The following is a 22,839-nucleotide window of genomic DNA, read 5'->3' as shown; positions in this document are numbered from 1 at the left end:
AGCATACACATGTACACACACGCGCAAGTTGCAGACCCGTACGTATACGTGGACACACACGTGCACACACACACACAAGTGCCAGAGACAGGGTCCCTCTTGGCCTGCCACAGGCAGAGCTGGAAGAGCCGAGGGAGGGGTCGGTTTGGGGGAGGGCCCAGACTAAACCCAGGCATCTGACTGCCCTCTGCATGGCAGGCAGAAGGGGAAGGAAAAGAGGGGGCAGACATGAGCCACAGGGCACCTGCAACAGATGCGGGAGGAAGGTCTGTTTAGAAAGCCAGCCTGAGCTGGCAGGGGAGCGGGGAAGGGAGGGCAGCGGCAGCGGCAGCGGCGAGGGACAGGCAGGAGCAAGGACAGTTCCGTTCCCGGTCCCTCCTCTTGGAAGAAATTCTGCGGCAAGCCCAGTGGAGCCCCCGTGATATCAGCAACCACCGCGCTGAGACGAGGAAGCTCGTGCACCTGAGTGCACCCCTCGGCCAGCACAAGGCCAGCACAAGGCCAGCACGTCTGTATTTATCAACAAGCAGTTCACAATCCCCCACCACACAGTCCCCCCCTACCCCGGGCTGATAAGCAACACTGATGCTGGGGGAACGGGGCTCAGCACCCGGAGCCCCAGGTTTCAGAAGAAAGAGTTTGAAAAGCAAAGAGGCTGAGCTGGCAAGTAAAGCAGACTTGGACCTTGAGTAGGGGGAAGGTTCCAGAAGAGGCTGTGTGTGGAGGCGGGGCTGGTGGAGAGCGGTTCCAGAGAGAAGGGATGGGTCTCTATACTGGGCATCATAAGCATAAGGTCCCAGGAACACAAACCCCCCACCCTTCAGCTGTGGACTCGCCTGGGGACCCACTCTCGCAGGCCTCTCACCCCTGCAGTAAGGCAACTCTTACAAAACTGTAAGATCTAAGTCGAAAAAGCTGCCATTTTACCCTTGCCATCTCCCTCCCCTGGCCCAAGCCCCCCAAAGCCTGTCTCAACCCCCGGGTTCAGTAGCAAGGACAACAGGCTCCTTCCTCGAGCAGTGAGGCCACGGCCCATGGCCCCCACAGGGCTTCTCCTGGGCCAGTCCCTTCACCCAGAATCTTTCCCCTCCTCTCTGTAAGGCTCCCTCCTCCAGGAAGGCAGCCAGGAGCCCCCAGCCTGCAGGGGCTTGGCCTTCAGGGCGCTTTGTTCCCAAAGTCCCACTCCGTCAGGCTCCACCCCGCCCTCCCCTCGCCCCGCCCCTTCCCCAGGCTCTCTGCCCCACGGGAGGAGCGCTAGGCTCCAGCCCTCTCTTGCATACTTCCAGGCCCCGAGAAGCTCAGGGATCACGAGCTGGGGAACCAGTTTCACTCTGGACTAGGCCCCCCGTGAGCAAACCACCCAGGAGGCACCCTGCTGGCTCTGTCACAGCCGCAGCTCCAGGGGTCTGCTCAGCGAGGGCTCCATGGCCAAGGCTGGCCCAGGGACGTGGGGAAACCAGGGGTTCTGCCTGTGGGCCAGCCTCCCCCACTAGGGACACGGGGTGGGGGACCCAAAAGGTCTCTCTGGCCTGCTGGCAGAGCCGGGGGAAGGCCCAAGCTCCGGAGCCCCAGTGGCCTGGGCCGCCTCCATGGAAAGGCCAGAGATGCTATTTAGAGGGGCTGCCGGCCCACACCCCTAGCCTTCAGGGTCCCAAGGTCTTCATAGGTCCTTCAGAAGGAGCCTCTGCAACTCTGGAAAGGAAAGCAGATAAGGGGGAAAAAGGAATGGGGTCGAGAAGACAAAAAAAATTCGCTCATTCTAGCCACAAAGGGAGAAGAGAAAGAGCGAGAACGAGCTAGCAAGCTGCAGTCCCGCAGTGACCCCAGGGGAATCGTATGAGTCAGAGCAGCCATATTGAGCAGGAAATTACTCACAGACGCTGCGTTCCTGCCTCTCCACTCCCAAGAGAATCGGCCTTTTGTAAATGGTTCCTCTGTCAGTAACTGAGGGGGGTGGGGTGGGGTGGGGGGAGGCTCTGCACAGCGCCTTCCTGTCAGCTCCTTCCCTTCCAGCTGAAATCTGATCCCTCCCTTCCCAAAACTCCAAATTTAGAAGCCAGATTGAAACTGAAATTCTTTTCCTGCCTGCCCTGGGCTCTTAAAGGCGCCAGGGCTGCATTTCCTGAGGCGGCAGGAGCCCTGCAAGGTGAGGTCCCTCATCCGGGATGCTCGGGGCCACGGGGCAGGTCCCAGGCTGGTCCCGGCAGGAGGAAAAGCGCAGTCTCATTTCCAACTTCTTGTTTGTGAAATCTCCCAGCTGCACCAGCTCTAGCGATCCCTGGGGTCTCCAGAGGCAACACTGCCCCCTTCCTGACCACAGCACACAGAGCTCCACGCAGGCCGCCAGGTCCCCAGGTCCCAGCGTCAGGCCTCGGGCCTCCCTCACCACCACTGGGGGGGCTGAGGAAAAAAACCCTGGTCTGGGTGGTGAGCCCAGACTCCGGAGAACTAGCACAATGTGTGCCACCATCAGGAACCGCGCCAGCCTGCTCTAGGCTGGCCGAGTGGGTGAGAGGGGCTCTTGCCGGTCACCTCAGCTCTGGGGCATGTCCCCTGCTAGTGTCCAACGTCCACCACCAGGCCCAAGCACTGAGGCCCAGGGTGAAAACCAGGCCTCGCAGAGAGCGTGTGGAACAACCAAGGAACTCTAGGGCCTGCCGGCCTCCTCCCGGTTCATGCCTCTCCCTCAACTGTTCCGAAAACCTCCTCCGAGTTCAATGTGTCTTTAGTGCCACCCAGTGGCCACTGTAGGATTTCCTCTAGCAGAGGACCTGGGTCCCAAACTTTAGGAAAGCTTTGGGGTTTTCATAACCGGAATAACCAAACAAACAAACAAGGAAACAAAGTTTTAACCTGGAGTCAATTCCCATACTCCCTGAGGCCCAGCCTGGCCTTCTCCTTGTTAGTTACTGACAGGGACCCAGGGGCCTGGCCAGCCAAAACAGCTTAGCCTCTCACCCCCAGGAGCGGGCGAAGCCACCCCTCTCCTCGCCCAGCTCCTCCTGGGCCCCCCCCCCCAGCTCCGCAGAGCCTCCCATTCTGCTCTGGGGAGGGCAGCCTGTGACTGGCTCTCAAGGCAGTGAGCCAGGCTGCCCCAGAGTCCCTCCGACCTTGGGCTGCCTACGGTGCTGAAGGCAGCAGATCTCTGAGAGTCAAGTGGTGGCCGCCCAGCCGTCAGGACGGCCTTCGTTTGCTGACTTGGAAAAACGTGGCATTCCCCTCTGGCCTCTGGAGTTTGGCGGAGGCCTGAGCCGAATGCTGACCAGGAGAGTCTGGAGCTATGGCTGCTTAGCCAGGCGTCTCCCCCTCTTCAGGGGGCTCAGAACGGGCAGCCAAGAGAGAAGCAAGCCCACACAGGCAGGGGCGTCCACGGGTGTGCGAGGGACATCACCGGGCCAGCAGGAATGCCTGTGGGCGTCAGGAAAGAGAACGGGGGCGAGACCCTCTCCAGGTGGCAGAGCCAGGGTGCCCTTTGGAAGTCTGTGGGGTGGGTACCAGGCAGGGAGGATGAAAGGTCCCCACACCTCCTGAAAGAGAGGCCCGAGCGCAGTGGGTCCCCAGCTTTCATGCACGATCACCCGGCATATGTGTTTAAATTCAGGTTCCTAGCACTCCTCCCCCAAGCTTCTGATTCAGAAAGCTGGGGTGGGGCCCAAGAACGTGCATTTTCACAAGCTCCCCAGGTGACCCTGAGGAAGCGGTCCCAGGCTGCACGGGCGGGAGGCCCTACTTTAGCAGGACAACGACACCCAGTTAAACGACCCCCGCTGGGTGGGCTGGGGGTCCAGGCCCGCTCACTTGCGCTTCCAGCACCTCCCCTGGCCCAGGTCCGGCAAAGGTGTGTCCCTTCAGCAGGGATCTGTCCCGCCGTCCACTCCAGTCTCTCCAACTCTTGCAATGGCTTCGTCACACACATCCACACGCACATAGCTCTGCGGACCCTGTGGCCCCCACCCGCAAGATGCTGACACCCCCCCACCCCCCCCCCAACAATACCCACCCACCCTTCAGACCTGCTGCATCGGTCACCAAGTCCACCTAATGACCAGGTCTTAATCCGTCAGCTCCAGTAGAAACCCCAGAGTACTGATTTAGAGGAAGAGAGCCTGGACAGTCAGAAGGTGGCCTAACCTTTCCGAGAGGCCTGGCTGGGCTTCCTTTTCAACAACCCACTTCAGGGGTTGGCCCTGCCATCTTCAGACAGCAGCTCTGGCTCCTGTGTCCAAAGCCACCAGCCTCAGTCCCTTTCAGCCCGGAGGCTGCCGCGGGCTCCTCCCTCACTCCCTTCCCCTCACCTCGGTGATAAACAGGATACACTCCAGGAACATGTAGTCCTTGTGGTTCTCGTTCACGGCCTTCTCATCGACAAAGTGCCTGGGCTCCAGATTCGGGTGGTCTGGAAACAGCAAAGCGGCCCGGGGTTCAGAACTGGGCGTTCGCACCGCCGGGGCACCGCAGCCCAGTGCCATCTGCACCCACCCCAGGGCTGCACCCACCCCAGGACTGCGGTCCTGCCCACCGCCCTCAACGCCGGATCTCGCTGGAGCAATCAATGGCCCTGTGCAGGTTTGTACTCTAGTGTAATAAGCTCCGGTTCTGCTTCTTTCCAGCCATGCAACTCAGTTTCCTCATCTGTGCAGTGGGGCTGTGGAGTGCCACCTGAACGTCAGGACCACCGTAAAGCACTCGGCATGGTGCCTGCACAGGTAAGTGCTGGTCAGCGGTTTGCCGGCAAAGACCCTTCCCAGGGTCCTTGCGATGATCTACCTGAAGCACAGAGAGCAGTGCCTGGTACAGGGAAGTACTCAACAAAGGGTCGTTTATTAATATGATTTCGTAGGCGGTTAATCCTACGTGGAAATAGACGTGGACCCTTCACCCGCTCTGGCTTGCCCGTGGGAAAGTGGGGGGAACCCCCAGAGCAGGCCCGGAGCAAGCAGCAGCTCCTCCATGGGCCCCCCTGTGCACGGCTCGATAATAACAGTGGATGATGCTGGTCACTGAGTCAGAAGAACCCCTCGTTTTCTACATAAAACCCCGCAGCTGCTGCCAGGAGCCGGGGCGCATTTCACACCAGTCCATTATGCGCCAGGCGCCCTCGCCCCAGCCCGTGTCACTTTCCATTATCTGCCTCAGCCTCCCCAGCCTGCCACGCCAGCTGCAGCAGAAGGTCGGCAGCAAGCAGCCTCCGTCAATAGCCGGTCTAATGCCTGCTTTACAAGCTGTCACTGTGTGCCCTGGGCAGGAGGGGAGGGAAGGAGGGAAGGGAGGAGGGCCAGGGTACCTCAGTACCTATCAGCTGTGAACTGCCCCAGATGAAGGGCAGAAACTGGAAGTCATCCAGGCCCCACACGCCCTGGCTGCCGGCCGGCTCCATCCTGTACGTCTTCTGGAGCTTCCGCATAACCTCAAGGTACCTGCACGGGAGGGCAGGGAAGGGAGGGGAGGTGGCAAAAAGTAGAAAGACAGTCTCAACCCTTCGGCCACTGGGAGCAAAGGAGGCCAGAAATAACCATCTAAGAGTGTAACAGATCTCCTTTTCAACTCAAAACTACCTGCCTATGTTATGCATCAGCTGATACGCTCAAAATTACAGAACTTCATTTTCTTCTCTCACACTCAGCCTCCTTTTGGCCCAGGAAAGGGGCAAAACACCAACTGGGAAAGGGAGTTAGTGCCATCACCTCCTGACAACTTGAGAGCCTGGGCAGGAGCTGCAGCTTCTCTCGCTTCGGGTTGCCCATAGGAAAGCTGATGGGAGTCCAAGGAGATCATCCCCTAGATCCCTCCGGGAACCGCCCTTGGCACTGCGGCATCAGCAGCACCAGAGTGGGGCCCAGAACAGATGTGCCAGCGCCCTCTGGTGATGGAGACACTCCCATGTGCCGGGAGGTGGTCTGGGTGGTGAGGGGAGCAGGTCAGAGCCTGACTGCCTGGGTTCAGCTGGCTGTGACCTCAGTGAAGGGACCTGATTTCTCTATGCCTCAGTTTCCTCATCTATAAAATGGAAATGAGGGTCTTCGTGATAAGAGTTGTATGTAAAGCGCTTAGAAGTTACCTCTACGTGATATATGCCACAGAAGCATTAGCAGTCATTATGTAACATTCCCTTCACTTATTTTTACTTGAATTTGAACCTGCCGGAAGGAGGAGTCTTGGACACCCTGTTCACAGTCACAGCTTGATTAGGACAGGACAAGAGAACCAACAGCCACTCGGGAGCCCCCTCTAGCACCCTGTCCCCAGTCTGATGGTAACAAGGAGGAAGGAGACCCCTGGCTCCTCCTCCCACTGGCAGCCACCCCTCCCGCCTGGCTCACTCACCGATTGAACACCTTGAAGACAATGGCTATTTGGTCGTCCACTCGCAGCACCCCTATCTTGCAGAGACAGCAGAGGAAAGCAGCAAAGGCAGCTTCATGTCCTGGGGGAGAAAAAACAGCCGAGGTTGACAGTCTTCCAGAAGGCGTGGGACTGTTCTTGGTCTCACCAGAGTCCAAGTCACTGTTAACTTCCCCTCTAAGGAGGGAGGTCAACACAGAGGTAACGGGGCCTCTTCCCCATCCAGAAAGAACTAGGTCCTTTTAAGAACCACTAGTACTATAATACTACTCCTAAAAAGGCCCAGGCTGGTGATTCTTAAATAGGCATTCACATTTTATTTTGGAGGTTTAGCTCACTCATCAATTCTACTCTATTTATTCAGCACCTACTACAGGTGGCAATCACTGTCCGTGTCAGGCACTAGAAGGACAGAGGCCAAAAGTCCCTGCCCTTGTTTGATAGTCTATGACCTATCAGGATGACAGACATTAAATATACAATCACTTCTATGAACCTACCTCTGAAGGAGAAGGATAGGGTGATACTTGGCGGATATCACAGGGGGATCCTGACATTAGGGTTCAGGAAGGTTTCCCTTCAGAAATAATATTTAATTTGAAAGATGAGTAAGAGCTGGCAAGGCACAGGGCGTGAGGGAAGCCAGAAGAGCACTCTAGCCAGGAGAAACAGCATATGGAAAGGCCCTGAGGCAAAAAAAAAAAACCAACCCTGATATGTCTGAAGAACCCTAGGAAGGCCAGTCTGGCTAAAGCAGAGAGAGCAAGGGAGAAAGTGTAATGCAATGAGGCTGGAGATCAGACAGGCATTTACAGCCACAGTAAAAAAGTTCAGACTTTATCCTAAGAGCAATAGGAGCCACTGAAGGCTTCTAAGCATGATCACATTCTAAGCATGGCCACACTGCAGGGTCAAAAGGCACCCCCCTTCCTTCCCAGTCATGTCAAATAGAAATGGTCAGCGCTACAGAAACCACTGGCTGGACTCTGGGCCGAATCCCATGGTTCACGGTGTCATAATAAACATATCTGGAGGGAGGGGAGGAGAGAATATTTCAGTGACTTCCTGTCCTATTTCTGCAGAATAAGGGTCCCTCCAAGGGCCTGGAAAGCTTATGAGCTGTTACTTTCACCTGCACAGTTTTTGATCATGACCAGCCAGAGTCCAAGCCACCATCACTCAGGGGCAGTCATCACCCTTGCACAACTAAGAGCATCTGAGAGTGGAGGAAAAACCCAGCCCCTGCTGACCTGGCCACTCTCGCCTCCAGGTCTTTCTGGTTGGCTGGTCTCAGTCAAAGCGCCGCCCCTAAAAGTCTCACTTGATAATAAGCCTGTTCCTCAGCATCAGGGGAGCAGATGACAAAACCTTCCCATGACCCAGGTCCAAGGGGGCCCTTCTCCAGGCCTCCCCCTGTGGCCTGGGCTCCTCCAGAGGCAAGGGAAGGGCCCGAGAGAGCAGCAGCTCTTGCATTTGCCTGCTTCAGTGTGGAAAGGAAAAGAAAGGCGGGCCTCTCAAAGCAGCGACCCTCCTCAGCCACGCCTGACCTAGATAGAGAACAGCCCCCTTCCCTTTTAAGATGCCCACAGCGCTCCCTCTGAAGGGCACCGAGTGGCTAACAGCAACGCGCCACAGCGCTGCCAGCGGCTACCAGGCTCTTTCAGTCCTCAAGGCTTCCGTAAGCGGTTGTCTTGGGATACAGTAAGTGCTCAACAAATTATCAGTTTGGTGATGACGATGAGCGCACAGCGGGGCCACCTTTACAAGGAACAGAGGTCAGCTCTGCGCCTACAGCCACCATGCACGTGGCACCAGCTCCCCCTGGTGGACCAAGCCAGAGCAGCAGGCGTGGACCTGCACCTGCCGCGCGGCACCCCAGCTGGCTCCCTCACCCCACCAACACGACCCAGAGCGAAGAGGAGGCCACCCGAGAAAGGGCCACTGCGAAGCCAAGCAGGCGCCGCCACAGTAATGGGTACCTGTGCCGTAGTCGATGCGCGTGGAGTTCCCTACTGACTCCTTTAGGTAAACAGCCACCTCGGGCACAGCGGCTGCCAGATGGGTGGGGACCACTGTGGCCACCAAGTTTTCTGCTTCCTGATAACACAAGAGACACAAAGTGGTGGCAGCAGATTAGGCAGCACTCAGTGGCCAGGTGCCCAGAGGCAGCATCTTGGCTGCAGCCAGGCTGCCACGGCGAGCAGTCCCGGCTCCCCGCTCTGACTGCCCACAGAAGGAAGAGGAGGGAGAGCATTTATTTTCACACAACAGAGACCACCCTGGGGTGGCTCTTCATCTGCTGACCCTCCCTCCGGGGGACACAGTTCTGGGGGCAAGACAGGAGGGATCTAAAAAGAAGCCATTCGACTTTCCCAGCTAGTAACTCACTGACATCTCCAGAGATGTCCTCTTTCTTCATACTCCCAGCTAGGGAGTTTGTGCCCGACGTCCACCAAAGACGTATGCAAGGACGTTCACGGCAGCATTATTTACAGCAGCCAAAACGTGGAAACAACCCACACCTGAACTGTCCATCAACTGTCCATCAGCTGAACAATCCATAGAATGGATAACTTGTGCTATGGTCATACCCTGGAACACTGCGTAGCACTGAGGAAGGTCCACTGCTCCGCACAACACAGGTGAATCGCACAATGTTGAGCAAAAGAAGCCGGACATTTACGTGAAGTTCAAAACCAGGCAAAATCGACCTATAGGATAGCAGTCAGAAGAGTCTGGGGGATATCGACTAGAAAGGGGCACAAAGGCCCTGCTGAAGTGCTGGAATGTTCCCTGGCGTGATATGGATGGATGCAAGGGTAAAAACATGTTAAGATCTATCAAGCTGTACATGATTGATAACTATGATTTGTCAGCTTTAAGTTATAACTTAATAAAAAAAAAAAAATGCCCATGTGCCATCTCAGAGACCAGAAGCAGCCCCAGGCCACTCTTACGCAGGGACAGTGTTTTGCTGGGTCCTTAGGACTCCCCTCTGCTCCATGTGAAAACACTGGGCCAAAGAAACTAGGACGCAAGTTTCTCTAAGTTCAGTCTATAAACACCTGGCATGAGGGACTTCCCTGGTGGTCCAGTGGTTAAGACTCTGCACTTCCAATGCAGGGGGTGCAGGGTTCAATCCCTGTTGGGGGGACTAAAATCCCACATGTTGCGTGGCGTGGCCAAACAACAAAAAAACAAAAACAACAAAAAATCACCTGGCATGAGAATCTCCTGGAGACCTGGTGAGAATCTGGACTCCCAGGGGTGGCTATCCTGCATTTTTATTTTTTGTTTGCTTCTAACAGGTATTATTACCTTTGCATGACTCAAAAATAAACACATTATAAAAGGGATGCATTGAGAAGTCTTACTCCACCCATTCCCATCCACCCCCTCACCCCACCCTCAAAAAAAAAAAAACCCAGCCTTATTTGCCTCTTACATATCCTTCCAGTGCAAACTGAGCAATACAAACATACCTTTTTTGTTTCCCCTCTTTCTTACCAAAAGGCAGCTCGGGGGGCTTCCCTGGTGGCGCAGTGGTTGAGAATCTGCCTGCTAATGCAGGGGACACGGGTTCGAGCCCTGGTCTGGGAAGATCCCACATGCCACGGAGCAGCTGGGCCCGTGAGCCACAACTACTGAGCATGCGCATCTGGAGCCTGTGCCCCGCAACGGGAGGGGCCGCGATAGTGAAAGGCCCGCGCACCGCGATGAACAGTGGTCCCCACTTGCCGCAACTAGAGAAAGCCCTCGCACGAACCGAAGACCCAACACAGCCAAAAATAAATAAATAAATAAATAAAGTAGCTATAAAATTAAAAAAAAAAAAAAAAAAAGAAGGGCAACAAAAAATTAAAAAAAAAAAGGCAGCTTGCCGTGTGCATAACGCCCCGGCTCCCCTGTAACCTAACAGTATAGTCGGCCCTTTGTATCCATAGATGGAGAACCCGTGGATACAGAGGGCTGACCGAACCTCGCCATTTTATACAAGGGACTTGAGCATCCGTGGGGGGTCCCGGAACCAATCCCCCACCGATACCGAGGGACGGCTGGAAGTTGCGGTCCCTTCCCCTGAGTTCCCTAGTCGGCCTCCCTCTTCTTTCTCAGAGCTGCACGGTACTCCCTGGGTGGACTTTCCAGTTTATTTAACGGATAATAAACTGCAGATGGACACGTGGGATGTTTCAATCCGTTGCTACAATCACCTAATAAACAGCCCTGTGCAGAGGACTGCGCGTCCACAGTGGTGATTCCCGGAGGACGGCGGGGGAGAGGGTAAACGCAGTTGTACTTTGGGAAACGGAACCGCCATTTTAACAAACTCCCCAGTGATTCTGATATCTGACAGCTTTCTCCCCAGCCCAGCCCCCAAGCCTGTCCTGCGGCAGCCTCACCTCGTCAAGTTTGGCATACCAGGTCCTGTAGGCCTTGTTCCCGAATCGAGAGGGCTGGTCCACCGGAGGAGTCTCATCAATCCACCTGTCCAGCGTGTTGAGAAGAGCGACCAGTTTCTCAATGGCCTGTGGAGGCAAACAGAGGGGGCCAAGCCACGATGACTAGTGTCCCCAAGCTAGAGGGAAGTCCCAACGGCTGCTGGACAGGGACCGCAAGGCCTGGCACTACTGGCATCTCCCTGCTGTCCCCCTTTCCTCCCAACCACCCTGAATACGAAGGAGGGGACAGGTGAACACAGTGAGCCTCACAGAAGGGGCCCAGCGCTAGGCTGAAGGACCAGCGTGGCTTCTGCAGCCGGCCTCTCTAGCCAGCTCATCCAGGGGCAGCTGCTGCACAAGCACGAGCTGCAGCCCTGACCTGCTTTACTACATCTTACTGGGGTCTTCCGTTTAATGCACAATACCTGCTCATCACTGAACACAGAGATGCAAAAAGGAAGAAAACAAAAATGACCAATAATCCTGCCACCCAGAAATCAACACCATAGGTATCCCCCGCTTTTCGAAAGTTCGCTTTTCGCCACTTTACTTTTACGGAAGACCTACGTTAGTAGCTGTTTTTGCTAACCGAAAGAAATCTAAAGAGGATTTTCACTTTACACCACTTCGGTTTACAGAAGGTTTCATAGAAACGCTCTACTTTCAGATAACGGGGGAACCCGTATTAACATTTTAACGTACTCTTCTATTGCATCTTTTTAATAGTATTTCCCATTGCTTATCATGGTGAGAATTTTGAAGGCAGCTGGACCTGCCTTCAGATCTCAGCTAAAACACCATTTGGTTGCTGCAAGACCTTGAGCAAGTGACTTTAACTCTCCGAGCCTGTTTCCTCATCTCAAAAATGGGCATGATGGTAAATAACTCCAAGGGCCGTCACGAGGACTAAGCGACAATCCATGAAGCATGCTAGCGCGGTGCCTGGCACGGGGTGATGGTACACATCCACACGCAGACTCTGAAACGGGGGTCACAGGGCACACGCTGCTTTGTAGCCTGATCAGTTTCCCCATGACCCTCGTTCCACAGCAACACGGAAACATAATTTTGCAAAAGCCTCTAACAAGTGAATAGTATTTCACTGTACCAATGTACTGTGATTTACTTCCCAAATCCCTCACTGTTAAATGTTTGGGTTACTTCCAATTGTTCACTCCGTGAACAATACGCTTCGTAGAAATGCTGGGTCAGAGGTGCGAACGTGGGTAACGCTTTGTAAGGCCAGCAGTGTCTGAGACCCATCTCTCGTCTCTCACCTCTGTCCTTCCTACAGACGGCAGGGACTAAGGAGTGGAATCGGTGTGACAGGCCAGGCAGCGTTAGCACACCAGACGTTACTCATCGAGGACATCAGGTGATGCTGTCTATCTAAAACAAAGGTAACAAAAGGCTCGGGGAGCACGTGACACAGGGGACAGGTGGGCCGGGAGGAGGGGCCTTGCCCAGAAGCAGATCTCGCCTGTGTCTGCCGGATACAAATGGTATAAGGAGACACCTCCAGGCGCTCCTGGCGCTGGTAGGAACTAGCAAGGGGTGCCCACGGGAAAAGCTGTGACACAGAGGGCAAGGCACGGTCAGGTCTGCCCCTGCTGAGACTCTGCAGAGAAGTGGTCCCGAGTGCTGAGTGTGTATTTGTGGGGAGGGAAAAGGCGGCCTTGAGCTAACGGGGTATGTGGTAGCCAGTGCCCCCCACACCGGGAGGCACAAACCACACTGCAGTCCACGCGGTCCACACAAATAGCAACGTGACAGTGGCCCTGATGCTGCCCTCCCTCACCTCCCCTTTCCCTACGCTTGGGGCCTGGGAGAAGAGGAAAGTTACCTGTAAGAGGAGAAAGTTCCCTTTATACCTGGCTGTGGCCAAGGGCCAGGGTGACAAAAAGCTGCGTTGCTGAAATGTGACCAAACGCACTGCCAGAGCCTGGCTTTGTGAAGAACCAGGTCACCAGGAAGAGCTCATAAGGACAGAGCAAACCTAACCCCATGCAGCAGCTGGGACTTGTAAGGGATGGTGCAGTAATCCTGGCCCCAGAAGCACCAGAACAGATTCCCCAGAGAACTGTCTTCGGTGAGGCACTGAACGGGACATAAAGAAGGTGCTTGAAGCCAGCGGGAGCCAGGCCCCAGCTGCTAGCTCAGCTGAGCCAATGAATAATTAAAAGGCTCCTAGCTCCTCTTTCTGGAGAGGGTTTTTGAAGGCAGGGGCTGCCTCTGTTGTTTGGCTTGTTGAGGGGAGAGGGTTGGAGGGGAGGGAGCTGTGGGCTGAAGCCCCTAGGAAGCATGAAGAATAATTTGAGCCACCCTCCTCCTCCTTGGACCAAAGCTTCCTTTTCAGATTTCATGGACCAGTAAAATCTTCTCCAAAATCTCACTTGCCAATTTTAAATTCTGCCTCATGTAAAAAAATCAAACGGAACAACAACAAAACATAAGCCTCCTATCTACTATCACCTTTACTTTACAAAAATAAAACATTTTAACCCCCAAAGAATAGGACAGACATAATTTCAAAAGGAAGGAGAGCATTCTAAACATGGGTCTAGACAAATCTCATACATCGCCCTCGCCGGTTCCGCTTGCTGCGGGTGGTCTGGAAGCGGCCCCCCAGGCCACTCTGCCCTCTCCCCAGCCGCAGCCGCCGCCCCTGCCTCGAGAGGCAGGAGCGAGAGGCGGCAGGGAAGCCACAGCAGCTGCGCCGGGCAGGAAGGGAGGCCGCGTGCCGTGTGCGGTGCCCTCTGCCGCCACTGCCAGCCGCGGGCAGAAGCCGGGAGACCTCTGGAGACCACACGAGCCACCCCTGTCCCCTGAGTGAGAACGAACCCAGCTCAGGAAGAGCCCCAAGGGAAACAACGTCAGTGTTACTGGAAATTAAAACTGAACACCAGCTAACGATAACAAGAGCTAATAATGACAACGCCATCTAGTATGTACCAGGCTCTGTGCTTAAAAAAAAACAAAAAAACCTACATGCGGGATCTCCCCGGGGGCCATGAGCAGGTCTGCGGCTCTTCCCACTCTACAGATGAGGAGATGGAGCGTCAGAGGCGACAAGGCCACTCAGCTCAGAGGTGAGAGGTTATCAAAACCCGATCAGCCTGACTCCAGAACCCAAGCACTTAACCAGGCTGCAATCCTGCCAAAAGCATGGCTCCTGAGCTGAGCCAACACCTGGGTGGTACGGACATCTACCATCAAAGCCTCAGGGGTAATGAAGGGACCTGAGAGGGGTTTGGCAGCTCAGGATCTGCTGGGGTAATTACAACACTGCCCTTTAAGTAGGCTTCCCCCACATTCCCCAGCCCACTGAGCACAGCCCAGCGTTCCTTATCACAGGCTCAAGGAGTGGCCCTCTCTCCCCCACCGCCGTCTGCGCCCACAGCCAAAGCCCCAGAGCACTGAGCAGGCCCAAGAGGAACCCAAGGAGTCACTGGTGGGCCAGCTCCCAAGAGAAGGCTGTCAATCCCCAGCACAGGCCTGGCTCCCCGCAGCGACAGAACAGGACCTTGGCCACCCGGCAGCCAGTTAGGGCCCAGGAGCACGCGGGCTATGCCAGCCTCGCGAAAGGTGGAGGGACTGGGCCAGGGCAGGGCCAGGCCTTACCCGACAGACCGAAGCTACGGCTAGAGAGCTGGGCGGACAAGGCACTGAGAGGCTGCTCGGGCCTGGGGTCTGAGATAAGATGAAGCTCAAGGGGGCTCTGGCTGCCTGGGACAGGAACGCAGGAGGCCGCTGGAGGCCTGGCACCGGGGCTGGGACGGCATCCAGCAAGAGCCAAGAGCTTGCGAGACCACACCTTCCCGTGCCTATCAGCCTCCCCACAGCTCTCACCCTCCCTCTACAAACAAGCCGGCCTTTGAAACACAGCCAAAGAGCACCAAGCAGTGCACGCCCTGCAACTCAGCACTTGCACCTCTGGGAACGCGCCCTTAGGAAAGAACGCCCACAGGCCTATGTGCGAGGGTGTGCGAGGGTGTGCGAGGGTGTGCGGAGCAGCAGTGTTTAGGGGAATAACCTCAAAGTCTAGGCGGGGGACTGTTTAAACCAGTGAGGGCATGGCTCAAGGGGGCAGAGGAGCCCCCGGGGCAGGTCTGGGCGACAGTCCCCACGCTGTGAGCGGAGGCTGCCCCTGGGAGGCGGTTATGGGGAGGAATACAGGGCGGGGCCAGCTTTTTTGTTAGTGTTACACACGTTTCTAACAGTAATCTCTTTTTTTTTCTTAAAGATTTTTTTGATGTGGACCTTTTTTTTTTTAAGTCTTTATTGAATTTGTCACAATATTGTTTCTGTTTTATGTTCTGGTTTTTTGGCCGCGAGGCGGCGTGTGGGATCTTAGCTCCCCGACCAGGGATCGAACCCACACTCCCTGCGCTAGAAGGTGAAGTCCCGACCACTGGACCACCAGGGAAGTCCCCTCTAACAGTAATCTCTTCAGTGAGCATATTTACCTCTTTTGTGATCATTTTTCATTTAAAAAGTTACATACAGACACCAGTTGACAAAAATGCAGGCTAGGGAATTCCCTGGCGGTCCAGTGGTTAGGACACCCTGCTTCCAATACTGGGGCCCGGGTTCAATCCCTGGTCGGGGAACTACGATCCCACAAGCCACACGGTGCGGCCCCAAACAAAAACACAACAGAACGAAACAAAACAAAAATGCAGGCTATAAAACAGCTTATATACCTTGATCTCAATTTTATAAATACACATCTATTCACAGATTTTTTTTTTTCATTAGAAATGTAGACACTAAAATGTCAGCTGCACATGTGTCTGGGTGATCTTATTTTCTGCACTGGTCCTATTGTGGGCTCTTGGGAGCTATTTTTGGAAAGACCCTGCCCAGCAGGCTCCTGCCTTTGCCTACCTCAGAGACTCTGTACTCGACGCTCAGCTTCTTCCCCTTCACACCTTCGTTGAGGGTGAGGATGAATCCGATGTAGTCAGCGTACGCCTGCCAAACAGAGGGAGGAGCGGGGACGTGGAGAAGGGTGTCAGACCCCCGCGCTCTACACCCTTGCCAGCCCCCACTCCACCCAGTTACCCAAGAGCTCCAAGCTGCCCCCGGCTCCCAACCCGATAGCAGGAGCAGCAGAAAGATAATGCCAAACACCCAACCCTGATCCTCCATCCAAAACCACTGGCAGGCCAGTGACCACAATGACACCTGGACCTCCAGCCAGAGTCTACTGTGCACTCACCACTGCTGCCAGCAGTTTCTTTATACAACAACCCCACAAGGCAGACACTGTCATTGTCCCCATTTTACAGATGAGGAAACCAAGGCTTCAGGGGAAGTGACTCCTAAGACCAAGATGTCCTTAGACGTGGAGCTAGGACCCAGCCAGCCAAACTCCAAAGTAGAGCGGCGAGTACTCCACCATTATACTATACCACCAAGGGTCCAGCCCCTGGTAACTTTCCAGATGTTTCCCCCACCAGGCAGGCCAGGCTGTGTACCTGCATTGCAGATGCCCTGCTCCCAGGAGATGAAGCTGTTTTCTGCCCATGGCCAGGTCTCCCAACACACCCATCCCCAGCTTCCAACTGGGCACCCTCTTCCCTATGGGGCTGCAGGTTACAGCCAGCACAGGGCTAAGAAAGCACTGAGGTGCAGGCCCCTGTAGAGGCAGTTCCTGGCAGCAAGCAACTTCTGTGTGGTCTTGTTTCTTCTTCATCCCTTTTGCCTCTCACTTTCTTGCTTCCTCTTTATCCAACACTTAAGGGGGGCGGGTGGGGGGCAGGGGGGAGACTTCCCTGGTGGTCCAGTGGTTAAGAACCTGCCTTCCAATGCAGGGGACACGGGTTCGATCCCTGGTAGGGGAACTAGATCCCTCATGCATGCCACAAGACCCAGTGCAGCCAAAATAAAAAGAAATTAAAAAAAAAAAAACATGCAGAGGGCCAGATTAGGCTGCCCACCTATAGCCTAGAGCACAGCAGCTCAACCCCTGGGGCTCCAGAGCCAGGCAACCTGGACATAACTCTTTGAACTCTCATCTCAACCACTAACTGTGCCTTGCTAAATGTCTAAATGTCTTCACCTCCTGGCCTCAGTTTTCTCAATTTCAAAATGGAGATGACCTCAGAGTCCCAGGGTTTTTGTGAGGATTAAATCAGCTAAAGTACCTGGCGCATCATAAATACCCAATGTTCTCTGGAAAACATCTAGGGGAAAGCAAGGAACTAAAGCCACGTTTGGATTCAGACAGTCCTGCAGGTTCAGGGAAGAGAAAAGTGGTGCTTCTCAACCCGGGTGAGACGGCTCCCAGGAGACTTCCAACAGTCTGGAGACATTCTTGGTTGTGATAACTGGGAGGAGGGCTGCTACTGGCATGGAGTGGGTAGCGGCCAGGGGTGTTACTAAACATCCTACAGTGCACGGGACAGCCCCCTACAACAAAGGATTATCTGCCCCAAATGTCAATAGTGCTGAGCTTGAGAAACCCTGAGGCAGAGCAACCAAGATGATGAAAGGACTCGAACCACATCCTTTGAGCAGCTAAAGAACTAAGGCGTTTATCCTGGTGAAGACGTGGGGGAGAAAACAACTCAGAAAAGACACGATAACCATCTCCAAATATTTAAAGGGCAGGCTTGTCAAAGAGGAGCCAGACAGGCTAGCATGGCCCCGGCCCCAGCAAGGCCAAGACATGGCTGCGGTAGGGCTTGGGCTCAATGTAAGCATAGGAGACTCCACACAGAGAACCTGCCAAGCTTGCCAGGACCCCAGGCCACCCTTCTATACAAGTGACACTCCCCACTCCAGCTGCCCACACCAGGTGTAGGCAAGTGGATGGAGCTGGACGCGAGGCCTTCCCTGAGAACTTGAAATCGGCTTTCTTTTTCTTAGTCCCAGTCTCTCCACAGCCTGTCCCAGAAGCTGGGAAGGTACAAGCTGTTATCTTCTGCCTACCATGAAGACTGAGAAGCGCAGAGAACTGGGACCCCAGTTCCCTGGTGTTTTGGGCTCAGCCACCTCCCTGGCCTAGGTTTCCAGGGGGTAACCTCCTCTCCCTGTGATACACTGGCTCCCAGACTTGCTATTACTTGCAACCAAGCATCAGAGTGACCCGCTCCATCATGTAGGATGTTCAGCCAATACAGTAACACCCAAGGGGCGATGGCTTCCGAGAATCAGGAGCAGAACCCTCCATGGTTATCCTCGCCCCAGCCCCCAGAGACCTTCCCACTCCAGCGCCCTGAGTGCTGCCCCTGAGGGGGAAGAGACAGCCAGCTCCCCTGTCACCTCTCTCCATAGCTTCTAAACAGCTCTGGCTCCAAAAGCAAGAAGGGTCAGGAGCTCACAGCCCCACTCAGGCCTAGAAAACCACTGTCTTTGAAAAAGCCCAAGTTTCTCATCCAGTTCTGACCCTGCAGTGCAGACACCAGTGGTACCTGAGAACGCTTCCATTTGCCCATGTCTGGAACAGTGTGGATCTCTTTTTTTGGAATGATGAAGTTCTGAGTGGCTGGAAGGATATCCTCCGAAGAGTCTTGACAAAGAAAATGAAAAAGCAATCAGATAAACAGAATCCTTCCCCCCCAACACACACACACACACACACACACACACACTTTTAAACCAAGACTCTAACGCGCAAGCCCTAGCATAAACCAGACACGCACTCCCAGGATAAAGTATCGGCTTGTTAAGCCAAACCCACTGGCTTCCTGCCTTTCCTCACTCTGCAAGGAGCTGGGCAATCCTGGCAACCCCCTCAACAACTGATACGTCCAGTGGATCTGCCATGCCCTCTCCTCCTGCTCCCCAGGCAGGCAGAAAGGTTAGAAAAATAAAGCCAAGTTGACCTTTTAGACATAAACAGGCAACTCAAAGAAGAAGAAGGAAAAAAAAATGGCCAATAAACATTTGAAAAAAATTACCAACATCCCGAATAAGCACAGAAATGTAAATTAGATGAGACTGCTTTTCTAAATCAGGTTGGCAGATTAAAAACATCTGGCACTGATTGGGGAAGGGGAAACAGGAACTCTCCTGCACTGTTGGTGAGAGTCTTAGATGGTAGAATCTGCTGAGGGGGCAACTCAGCACGGTCTTTTGAAGTAAAAACTGCATACTACACCCACTGAGCCAACAGTAGGAATCAACCCTACAGATGTGCCCACAGAAATAGACAAAGATGTATATAAAAGTGCTTACTGCATCGAAAAAAATTAGAAACAACCCAAATATCAATCAATAAGGTGATGGATTAATAACGATATGCCCGTATGATGGAAATCTTCCTAGCTTTTGAAAAGAACAAAATCTAAATTACTGACATGAGAAAAACAGCCTAAATATTAATAAGTGAAGAAACAAAACTGCAGCATATTATATACAATATAATCTTATTTTTGTAAAAAAAATTTACATACTAATATAAATAACACATATACCTATTAGCTTATGCATTGGAAAAATCTAAAGGATTAAACACCAAAGTTAATAGCTGTCATCTCTAGGAGGTAAGATTTATAAAGGACTTCCACTTTCTAAGCTACATATTACTATTAAAAACTGGCATTGTAGTACTTTTGTAATCAGAAATAAACTATTTTAAATAGAGTTTCTGTATTTTCAGAAGCTGAAGGAAAGGAAAACACAGGGTAGTCTGTGTATCCCATTTAGCTGAAATTTATGTTTTGCTGCATAAATCTTTTTGTTTGATTATGGGACACTGCTTTCTGAAATCTGAAAAACTCTGAATTCCAAAATACACCTAGTCCCAAAGGTTACGGGTTGGGAGTTGTGGGCCTGAATCTACTCTTGGAGATTTGTCAGATTAGTAAGCCCCTTCCTTTAAAATTGAAAACTCTCAAAAAATAAAAATAATTTTTTAAAAAATAAATAGGACTTCCCTGGTGGCGCTGGGGTTAAGGATCCGCCTGCCAGTGAGGGGCACACGGGTTCAAGCCCTGGTCCGGGAAGATCCCACATGCCACGGAGCAACTAAGCCCGTGCGCCACAACTACTGAGCCTGTGCTCTAGCGCCCGAGAGCCACAACTACTGAGCCCACGTGCCTAGAGTCCGTGCTCCACAACAAAAAGAAGCCACCGCAATGAGAAGCCCACGCACCACAACGAAGAGTAGCCCCCCGCTCGCTGCAACTAGAGAAAGCCCGTGCGCAGCAACAAAGACCCAACGCTGCCAAAAATAAATTTATAAAAAAATAAGTAAATAAATAAAAATGAAAGTGAAAACTCTCCAAGAAATGTAAAGGACTATCAGTCACTCACAATGTAGTATAAATCTGTTCCATTGCTGTCCTCCTAAAACCTAGCTCACATCAGCTGCATGGAGAAAAGGGAACAAAGACCTAAGTAGGTTCTAGAACATGTGACCTTTGGGGGACCAGAGCCTGCCTCGAGAGGCCCTGAGCAAAGGAAAAGTGCCAGGAGACCTGGAGACCTAAGGAGACAGAGAATCTGGGATACGACCAAGGCAAACCTCTGCCTTCAACCCAGGGCCCAAATTCAAATTCAAATTCAAATTCAAATTCAGATTCAAATTCAACCCAGGGCCCAAAAATCAGACCAGAAACTCTCTTCCTCCTCCCACCTGTTCTGCAAGTCCTGTTCCCAGAACCTTAAATTGACGACCATACTATTAATAAATTGCTACTTCAAGTAAGATGCTAAATTAAAAGCTTTGTAGGTCAGGCTGGTGACCTAACCGCATTGTTTTTATGGGAAAATGTGTTCTACATTCCAAATTATCCATTTGCAAATGATCTTTGGGAACAGAGCCCTTTTCTAAATTTGCGAGAACTGTTCCCTGCAAGGGACTAGCCCTCCTGATATTATTTCACAGGGCCGGGCCCTGTTCCCAGAAGAAAGGCTACCTGGAAGTTTTGCGACCAATCACTGATGAAACACACACACACACAATTTGCCAGAACATGCAATCCCAAATCAAAAAGACAAGACTTCAAACTCGAGACTGTGATCAATGAGGTCAGGCCCACAGCCTCTCTAGCCTCAGATTATTCCGCCTCTGACAAAGGTGCCACGGGACAGCTGGATCCCCTACAACCCCTCAGTATAAGATGGAAACATCCAGAGTTTTAGAGGTGTTCCTAAAAAATCCCAGAGAGTATAATATGTTATCACCTACGATTTGGGAACCTGTCTACATGTTTAACCTGTACCACCTTTGAAAAGGATAACAGTAATCCAGATTTCCTGATAACCCCCACGTCCCATGATTCGCCCACACCATCTACGGAACACACACTACCAGCTCGGTGAGGAAGCTACAGTAGACCCATTTTGAGAGATAAGAAAACAGGCTCACAGAGGCTGCAGTGTGCCAGGTAGAGCCAGGTCTATGTAACTCCAGAATCCAAGGTTTTCATCACTACACTGTCTGAGTTAAGCAATTCTTTCCACTGCTCCTAAACACCCTTTGTTTCAAACTTCAAAGAAGGAACACCTCCTGGGAACCTGAATCTTCTCAGCCATAGATAACCTCCCTGAGCCTTCCTCGATCTCAGGGCACAGGTTCTCCCCCCACACCTCCCACCGCCCATCTTCACAGACACATTCATCTCACTGATAATTCTGGTTGCCTTATATATCCTGATGTCATTACTGGAACTCCTAAGGGCACATGCACAGAAGTTTTGTACCAAACAAAATAAATGTCTGGTTTCAAATGCCTTAACAGACCATACCCAGCTCTTTGGGGGTTTTTTTGTTTTTTGTTTTTGAGGCGGGGTGGGGAGTGGAGGGGATGCCTCTTTTGATCTTCAAAATTTCTCCCTCCTGAGACCTTCCCAGAGGTCATAAAAGGGGAGACAAGGTAGAAGGAACAGTGAATGGTTTCAAAACATTAGCTGTTTTGAAACAGCTGTTTAGCCAACCTATTTGCACCTCTGACAGAATTTTAGAAGTCCTTCTTAGCTCAAGGGAGGGGAGGAGGAGGGGTCAGCAAACACCCTTCCATTTCCCCACGTTACCGGTCTAAGAGGATCCTTTCTCTCGCACCTCCATCCCAGTTATTTGAGATGAACAGTGTAAATAAAAGTTACAGATGGTGATGCCAGAAAGAAAGTCGTCTCTTTGCCCAACCAGCGTTTTTAAATCAGTGGTTTAGACGACCAAGGGCAGTTCCCCTCGATAACTTCTTAGCCACTGAAACTCCGGAGCCCCGTCTCCAAGGGGAAAAGAGAGCAGGTGAGGAGGGGTGGTCAGGGCCGAGGGGTCGAGGCAGGCCCCACGGAGCACCAGCCCCCAGCCCCAGTGCAGGGTCTAATGAAGACAGCAGCCCCCATGCCTGGCTGCTTCCCCGCCAGGTCAAGAGCTGACTTCAGCAGGAGCAGCCCAGGTGTGGAAAAGGCCTCCCCTTCGGGCCACGGGGCTGCCCACCCGACCCTCGGGCAACTCAGGCTCCCCAAGTCCTGGCGTTACGCCCCACCCATCGCCCTTTTGCAGTCCCGAGATCCTGCCCTCCCTCCAGATCCCCCAGCACTTCGGGGCCCAAGAGCGTTTGCCCCTCGAGTTCCTCCACCTCCCGACCCTCCTCCCCTCGCTGAGCACCCCACACACCACACCCCGTCCCCGCCCCCACGCCTGGCACCGCCCCCGACCCCCCACTCCACCGCGGCCCCTCCGCCCTACCTGGCGGCGACCGCCGCTCGCTCTCAGCCATCTTCCTGCCGCCAGGAGCCGGCCTGGATGCCTGCAGTCCCCTCTCACCTTTCACCCCCGCACCCGCCCTGCCTTTCCCCGGCCCCACCACGCGCCCAGAGCTTTCCGAAGAGAAGTGAGCACCGGCCGGCTAGAACCGAAAACCGAGAATTAAAGTCACCCCAGCGAGGACGCCCGCCATATTGGTGCGGGGCACTCAGGGAGCATGCCCAGCAACGGCCGACTCGCGGCGGCCCCGCTCACCCGGAGGCGGTGGCCATGTTGGTGCGGGGCGCCGGAGAGCATGCGCACCAACGGCCGGCTCGCCGCGCGGCTCGCCAACCGCCTGCGGGGAGGGCCCTGGGAGCGCGGCGGCCATGCTTTTGCGGGGCGGTCCCCACCT

General features: G+C 53.6%; 1 protein-coding gene across 3 annotated transcripts in view; it reads right to left on the bottom strand.

Annotated features, from left to right (window-relative positions):
* PTPA (protein phosphatase 2 phosphatase activator) overlaps positions 1–22,721 on the bottom strand; it is a 28,443-nt gene extending 5,722 nt beyond the window's left edge. Inside the window, exons 1-8 of one of the 3 annotated variants that reach the window (XR_009503781.1) lie at positions 22,428–22,721; positions 18,200–18,297; positions 15,669–15,755; positions 10,743–10,868; positions 8,322–8,439; positions 6,325–6,424; positions 5,293–5,417; positions 4,296–4,396 (exon numbers count right to left, since the gene is read on the bottom strand). Coding sequence is in view for 2 of the 3 variants with exons in the window: in XM_059925801.1 (XP_059781784.1) it covers positions 4,296–4,396; positions 5,293–5,417; positions 6,325–6,424; positions 8,322–8,439; positions 10,743–10,868; positions 15,669–15,755; positions 18,200–18,297; positions 22,428–22,458 (786 nt within the window). In the remaining variant the exon portion in view is untranslated. The remainder of the gene's footprint in view (positions 1–4,295; positions 4,397–5,292; positions 5,418–6,324; positions 6,425–8,321; positions 8,440–10,742; positions 10,869–15,668; positions 15,756–18,199; positions 18,298–22,427) is intronic. The other 2 variants (XM_059925801.1, XM_059925800.1) reach the window with 2 other exon arrangements.
* Positions 22,722–22,839: the final 118 nt, after the last annotated feature.

This window comes from Balaenoptera ricei, chromosome 6 (assembly GCF_028023285.1).
Source record: "Balaenoptera ricei isolate mBalRic1 chromosome 6, mBalRic1.hap2, whole genome shotgun sequence".
NCBI lineage: Eukaryota > Metazoa > Chordata > Mammalia > Artiodactyla > Balaenopteridae > Balaenoptera > Balaenoptera ricei.
Note: the sequence above shows the minus strand (reverse complement) of the source record. Positions and strands in the feature narration are given on the sequence as shown.